The sequence below is a fragment of the Dufourea novaeangliae genome, unplaced genomic scaffold, assembly GCF_001272555.1.
Source record: "Dufourea novaeangliae isolate 0120121106 unplaced genomic scaffold, ASM127255v1 scaffold23, whole genome shotgun sequence".
Classification (NCBI taxonomy): domain Eukaryota; kingdom Metazoa; phylum Arthropoda; class Insecta; order Hymenoptera; family Halictidae; genus Dufourea; species Dufourea novaeangliae.
In genome coordinates this window covers 323,307-331,037 of record NW_015373894.1, presented here as the reverse complement: position 1 = coordinate 331,037, position 7,731 = coordinate 323,307, and the positions used below count along the sequence as shown (strand labels likewise).

The following is a 7,731-nucleotide window of genomic DNA, read 5'->3' as shown; positions in this document are numbered from 1 at the left end:
AGGAATTTAATTTTTCTTTCATCCAAGCATGATTCCAAAGATACAATGAATATTACTGCGAATGAACACTTACTCAGAAATTCCATAACAGAAAGCAAAGACAACCTACCAACCGAATATCATTAATATTCACAAATATATTTCAAATAGATGAAATTGAAAGAGTCTTAACAATTTGTCCCTATAGAGATTAACGATTCAGCGTTATACCTAAGAATCTCTTCTTGTCACTGCGAAGGAACCTTTGAGCACTTATCGAGGATTCACTGTAGTCTGCAATTTCGGTTCCTGATAACAGTTATTCAGAATAAACGTTCTTCACAACTGCTCCGAGAACTTAAATCGATATCGTTACAGTTTCCAAGCCGTGGGGCTTCTACCTATTCCTCGAACGTTTATTGCTGTTCTTTTTCGCGCTGTTGCTCGGCGTCGATTTGCTCTTCGCCGTCTCTTTGCCGGTGTTCTCCTTGACGGAGGCGTGCTCGAGGCTGCCGTTGCTCGCGTGACCGTTCGCGAACTGGCCGGGCAAATCACTGGACGACGACAACGATCCGTTCTGGTTGTACTGGCCGGTCAACGAGTGGTTCTTCCCCGAGGACTCCTTGTTCCCGTTGCTGGTCGCCGTGCCGCCGGTGGTCCCGCCCCCGTGCGAGTTCACCAGGCTGCAATTGTCCTCGCTACCGCTGTTACCGATCTGGGACTCCGATTCGCTGTACCGGTCAACTGGAAACAGGTTTAACATGGGAGAATCGGGATCCTCGTGGGACTCGAGGCTAGACATCGGGGAGAGACCAGAGTCCATAGGCGAGATTACGTTTAAAGGCTCGAGGCTTTCGTGAGCTGGAACTATAGTAGTGGCTGTTGACGGTTTTTTTTTTTAAATTGTGATCCATGTCCTTTTGGAAAAATGGGCACAGGGTCTGTGAGCATTGCAGCCAACTTCGTCAAGTGAATTAGATACATGTACTGATGTTTGTGTGCGTTGTGAGCTGGTTTGCTGTTATAGGGTACCTTGCTCATGGTCCGGTTAGTTCAATGGATTATTGAACTGGTTAGTACAATAGACAGTGTTTCAAAGATTATTAAAGTGGTTGCTGCAATTGATAGTGTTCAAAACACTATTGAATCAATTAGTACAATAAACAGTATTCCAAACGCTATTGAATCAGTCAGCACAATACTATTGAACCAGTTAGTACAATACAGTAAATCACGAACGCTGAACTGGTTCCATGGGAGACCTCACCCACCCAGTGGTGGGGATGACATCTAAAGACTTAGTGCCGAGGAACTTTGGAATACTCATTAATGATTTACTCTAGATAGGGTTCAATATTCTATTGTACCAAAACATGAACAAGGTACAATAATGAACCACTTCACAACACACACACACACCGGTGTCAATGTGTTACTTGATCCTCCGATGAAGCTATCTGCAATATTTGTGAAACGTTAAGATTAAATGATTTTTTCATTCTTCCAAAAAGACACGGTTTATACATAATAGCCACAACAGTAACAACATTATCTTAGTCATGAAAATTTATATCTATCTAATGAAGTTGCATTTTTTACTAAAAATTCACTGGTTACCATAATTCTGGTGATATTTGACTATTTATTAACCTCTCAATAGGGTAGAGTAAATTTATTTACTGCGGCAATATATTGCACTGTATCGTAAAATATCACTCCATACCTAGCGAATGGTTCACGGAAATTCGTTCCCCGCTTAAGGGGTTAATAGATGTTATATATTTTTGGTGGAAAAATAACAATGTTCATTTAACCTGTGCAAGAGAAATTAATGAATGAAAAAGCCCTCAATATTATATTAAAAAGTAATATGTAAATATTAATTAATTAAAATAATGACAATGAACTTAAATTCGAATAAAATAAAAAATTTGGGAAAATGATTTTTAGATAAAAATCACGTAATAACGTCAACATACTTCAATAAATAGAATAGTCATGTAGTTAATCTAGTAGTAATTTCTTATACTAAATGTACAATGCAATAATAATTGCTTGGAAGTACTGTACAAAAGAAAGATTTTCATTCTGCTCACACTGATATGGAACATATAAATTTATTTAAAGCATAAAACAAATATAAAGAATAAAGTAACATTCCTCAACTAATTTTTTCTACATTTTCAATACATATGTACTATATAAAGAAGAAGCAAACTGCAAGTTCTCTACTAACATACATGTGCACCAAAGCAATACAGCAAACAGAGAATGAATCAAGGAAAAAATATACGATAAAACTTTGAAACAGATGAAAGAACTGAATTTTAAATTTATTCATAATTGAGATACAGAAAAAGATAAATGCAGATGAAGAACAGAGAGAGAAAATCAATTCACAAAGTTTCTACACTAAAGTTACTAGAAAAGATGCAAATGAAATCTATGAATTATAAAAATGGATAGGGAATAAATAAAAATTTATTAATAACTTAAATACAGAAGAAAATAAAAGTAAAATAATCAAAGTCAAAGGAAAGTACTAAATATCCTTTGAATCTTTAATCATTACTTCATCTATGATGCATAACAGTCCACTTTTATTACTGTTTTCTTTGTGTGTGTTTTTTTTATGGAAGACAGTATGATTGATACATTAAAAAGAAAAAAAAGTACACTCGAGGATAACTTAACAACTAAAAAGATTTACTCTCGAGGATAGGATAAAAAGAAAAGCTGGAAGGGATGGTAGGATGAAAAATAAAGTCATACTCTTTTTTTCACTGTAAAGAATTAAGTATCTCAGGAATATCCATTGAGGTCCTTACTTTTTTCCTGGGTATTTTCCACTTAAAATGTATTACTATACATTTTGTTGATACACTATATTTTTGCCCTTTCGGAAGCACGCAACATACGAGGACATGCATTCTCATTTAATGTTTATGTCTTATGGTTTTATATTTTCATATTTTAATCAAAATACTAATTATATCTGTAAAGTTTATTTTATAAAAATCGTAAATAAGAATATCATTTAAACGGGAAATACTTTCAAATAATTGCATTAACATATTTGTAGATCCATGAATGTTTAATTTTATGCAAATAATTATTTTGTTCGATCTGCTAAGCAGTGTCACAAATGAAGGGTTGCTAATTTCTCGATAAAAAGTCATAAAATAGAAAACCAAGTACTCACAGCCATGGAGGTGATAGAGGATTTCGAGAAGAGCCTTTCAGCTTCTTTGAACTTCCTGTTACGCTTATCTGCCTTACTATTAGTATTTTTATTGCTAGCTAAATATCTGTCCCACCCACGTATTATATTGCCGTACAGTTGTGTGTCCTCCAAGTAACTACCCTCGAATGCATAGATTTGACGTTCTAAATTGGCAAGAGTATCCTATAAAGTAACAACATATTATGTATTCACATAACAGCAAGCACAAAATATTTTCCCTTTATTAAAACATAGTTCCATAATTATATATTGCCAAATTATTATTACTCTTAATATTTCACCGAAGAAATTGTTCATATACTAAAGATTAATTAACTTTATTTTTTTAAATTTGTGTCTATATGATGGGAGCTCGTTTACATTTAAATGCCATTAATAAATAACCTTTTATCGATTTTAATGATGTAGATAAACATACAGAAGCTTTTTTATACTGTAAGTAAAACCAAAACAAAACACAAAGGTTATAAAACAATCTCAAGTATTAGTTGATACGTTTTAACGCATTCCCTGTATCAGCCTCGGAAATATTTCATTTTTACCGTTAAAATATCCCACAATTCGGCAAATTGAGGTCAATACGAGGAAGAGACTAACAGGAAAAACATTGTGAAGAGGTTATGTTACGATAACCTAAAAGCTTCTAAAACTACAGAAAGAATATTATCAATGTCCAATTCTCTTGTAATATAGTTAACACTTGAAAATAACTGTTAATTCCCATAACGGTTACGATAATATCTATTGTTTTAAGCACAGTTTACTTAAGAATGTAACAATAAAAAAAAGAAACGCAGTTTGACAGATTGTGGCAGTACTCACAGCTATTTCCGCTTTTCGTTTCACTAATTCAGCAAGTTCCGCTCGTAAATCGACGGAAGACTTCGTCGACATCGTTTATTTAAATATATTTATACAACACTAACCAGAACTTGTGCTCTTTCAATTGATAAAATCCTTTCTTCACCTTTCACAGACACTAGCCTCAACCTCGCAACAAAAACTGACCTCAAGTAACTTGAAGTGCTGCTGCCTGAAGGCAGGCACTATGTTTGAATAACGAAATTAAAATATTTCAATACTTTAAATTAAACTGCGTTAAAATAATAACGAAATTAAAATAATTCATTACTTAACAATCCTCCAATATTTATGGTGGAAGTTACTTATGATTAAATCCTATACTATATTTTTTTTCTTTGTTACATCGTTCCGTAACATTTTCTTTCCAAAAATAAAAAAATTGTTAATATATACAGGTGGATTGAAATACATTGAAATGTACAGATAAAGATGAGCTAAATTTACGGAACATTTATTTCTAGAAAGAATTGAGGAATTAATTAATTTGTGTGAAAGAATTTGAATTTTTTTCCCGCCCTGTTTTATGGCCTAGTGTCGCCATCTTGACAGATTTGAAACGCAAGTTACCCCTGATGATATGTAGCCAGAAACACTCTTTTTACCCTTCATTAGTTTATAATTCTTTCTGTAAATAAAAATGACATAAAACTATAATGAATTATATATTCCAGGTGTAGAATTGACACGTAAAGAATCAATACTTATAATAATCTTCAGCAATATTGTCCCTCATACCACAGAAAAATGTTGTTTAACATTCTTCATATTTTCATTTATTTATTATCACTTTTTATTACGATATTATACTTATACAAATATTTGAAAATTTATTCCGAATAATCAAACCAAGAAGAATATTTCATGGAAATAAATAAATGTAATATTAATTACTATTAGTGCTATAAGTTACGTGGAATTAAAATTATTGTAATTATTTGTAAAAAAATGCAACAAAGTAACAATTGTGAAAATATGCAGCAATTGTTGTCGTCTTCGCAAATGAACTTGTAATTACTTTTGCTTAGCAGGACCTTTGCGATTATCAACAATTAACTGTTGCACGATTAATTTAATTGATAGGAAGTGTGTTTCGTAACGTGAGCGTCGACTGCAACTTCTTTTCCTGAACAAGGAATGCTTCATTCACGTGAATACATTATGTTTCTCGAGAATTTTAACATTTCTACAATTAACACCTAAATAACCATATTACTTATACTAAAAGTTGTACATTTAGATCCTCTTCAAAGGTCATCAAGATAAATATTACATTTCATTTGAATAATACTTATTGCAAAATGTCACTCAATGAATTGAAGATATTTAAAATCAATCTATTCTTATTACGTGTACCAATTAGTAATTTACTATTTTTTACTTAAGAAAACAATATCGTTTACATTAAAAATACAAATTAAACGTTAAAATGACGCCACATTGAAATACCAAATTTATCAATAATGGCGGATTACACATTACCATACACAATGTATATTACAACTAAAAAAAAAAGTTAAGAATTTGTAGTTATTTCCGGACATTTTGTAAATAATTTAATAGTTCGCCGACTTTACCGTGCAAAACGGGAAATTTCACTATTATTTGTCCTCGAGTTTTTCGCTGGTGCACGTTTTTCCGGTGTTCAGGGTCGCATCCAGCAACAAGAAGAGGGAGAGAGAGGGAGAAAGTGTGTAATTTCTCCCCTCCTGATGGAAATGGACGCCATCTTAACCCTTCCCGGGCGATATATGAAAGAACACGTGTCACCAGCTATGCAGTATTTCCGCGGAGGTCATTATTGTTTATCCAACTGGAATATTAATTTACCGTTTTTTAATTTAATAACACAATAACAGTAGAAAAAGAGGAAAGAAAGAAATCTATTCATCAAAAGCAATGAGTTGCCAAAATGGAGTCACATTATCCAACGGAGGAACTAATAATTACGTAAGTTTCGAATGATTTTGTTTATTTTATTCTGGTGTAATTTAAATTTTTTGTTTAAATTACTATAATATTTGATGTTCAAGGAAACTTATATTAACAATAAAACGTAGTCGTTCGATTCTCCTTATTTCGCAGATGTAATTTGAACGTAAATTAAAAAAATTAATTACTCCGTTTTGTAAAAGGAAATACTTGTACATTAAAACATTATTGTAATTATTTCTGACGTTTTAAAAGTTGATTGAAAAATATAGATTATGTGTAAATACCTAACTGTTCAAATGCAAAAATTGTTGCAAAATATACAGGATGTGTCGTTTACCTCGAATGAAGCGAATCGACCTTTCAGTATAATTCAAACCGAAATCTGGATTTTCAATAAGTTATTACATTGAAAAATGCACAAATAAATTCTGTACTAACTTATGTAACATTCGTGACTTTACATTAATTTTAAGTTAACAAATACCTATGTAATAATTACTTACACACTTTTACAAGTTAAAAGTCGAGTTACACAAAACACCCTATATAAGTAAAACACTAGAAAATGTTGTAAGTAAGAAGAACTAGAAATGTTGTAATTAAGTACTAGTCAGTTCTTTAATTGTTTCTTTTTATTCGTTAAATCATTTCATTAATAAATTATTATATTCGACATTTTGTTAATATTTCTTCGATGGTACCAAATTTACGATGCTTTTACTGAATTAAACGATCAAATATCGTAGGTGAATCGATAAATCGGAGTTTATAATGTACATTACAGTGTTCGAATTAGGTAATTTTTTGTAAAAATTAAAAAATTAACTGTAACGAATTCCGTTGCTCTAATTGGCCGATTCTTGGCCGACTTTCGAGACTTTTTTTTCGAACTTCGCGAAACTACAGTCGTTGCGCTCCCGTGAAACTAGATCATGGATTATTGTCAGTATCGTGTTCCCATTTTTTTTGTGTCCACGAAGAAAAATCGTGTAATGCAACACACGTGAACCAGTTGTTTGCGAAACCCTTTATTTGTTGCAAAGGTCTGAAAAGTAATTTCCATAATTAAGAATAGAATATAATATTCTTTTATGAACAGCTTTCTAAAATAAAAAGTAAAACGTGATATTAAATACTAAATTATATGTAAGATTTAATATTAAACTGAAATTTCATTTTATCTTGTTTCATTTATAATTTTTAATTTGATGTATATAGATCTTTTTAGTGAAATACATAAGTTACTCTTTTCTTTCGGTGACGAATTTCAGGCTTTATTCTGTATTTAATTATTTAAATTTTCAATTATATAATTCACGTGATAAATTCTGAACTATATGAAAGAATGGAAAATTATTAAAAAAATTTTGCGCTCACTTTGGAGCAGACCTTTGTGTACCAAGAATTGAGAGTTGATATATTAACAACATATGTTGTGAAAATACGATAATATTTTAATATAATAATATTGAAATATTTTAAGCTTAATTATTGAATACAATTTCTTTATTTGATTATTTGACGCTTAAATATTTGTATTTCTCTTTAATATTGATAATTTCAATATTTCATTCTTATCCATGGGCGTAGCCAAGGGGGGGCAAGGGGGCACTTGACCTCTCTGGACGGAAAAAAGTGGGTTTTACACTTACTCTAGAAAAAAAAAATTGGATTTTGCCCTCCCCCCGCCTTCACAGAAGAAAAAAATTATA

General features: G+C 31.7%; 1 protein-coding gene across 1 annotated transcript; it reads right to left on the bottom strand.

Annotated features, from left to right (window-relative positions):
* Positions 1–376: 376 nt before the first annotated feature.
* LOC107189737 (chromatin modification-related protein MEAF6) lies at positions 377–4,207 on the bottom strand. Its single transcript, XM_015578350.1, has 4 exons — positions 4,046–4,207; positions 3,178–3,385; positions 2,808–2,828; positions 377–723 (listed from the first exon to the last, which is right to left on the bottom strand). The coding sequence occupies exons 1-4, from the start codon at positions 4,115–4,117 to the stop codon at positions 377–379; spliced, it is 648 nt and encodes a 215-aa protein (XP_015433836.1). The 5' UTR covers positions 4,118–4,207.
* Between the last annotated feature and the right edge of the window lie 3,524 nt (positions 4,208–7,731).

What these genes read in the sequence shown, in the direction of transcription:
- LOC107189737 (XM_015578350.1), bottom strand. Translation starts at nt 4,117, where the DNA reads ATGTCGACGAAGTCTTCCGTCGATTTACGAGCGGAACTTGCTGAATTA. An exon ending in TATCACCTCCATGGCTGTGA is followed by an intron (nt 2,829 to 3,177) that starts GTACTTGGTTTT and finishes ATACATTTTAAG; the next exon opens with TGGAAAATACCCAGGAAAAA. An exon ending in GGAAAATACCCAGGAAAAAA is followed by an intron (nt 724 to 2,807) that starts GTAAGGACCTCA and finishes ACCTGTTTCCAG; the next exon opens with TTGACCGGTACAGCGAATCG.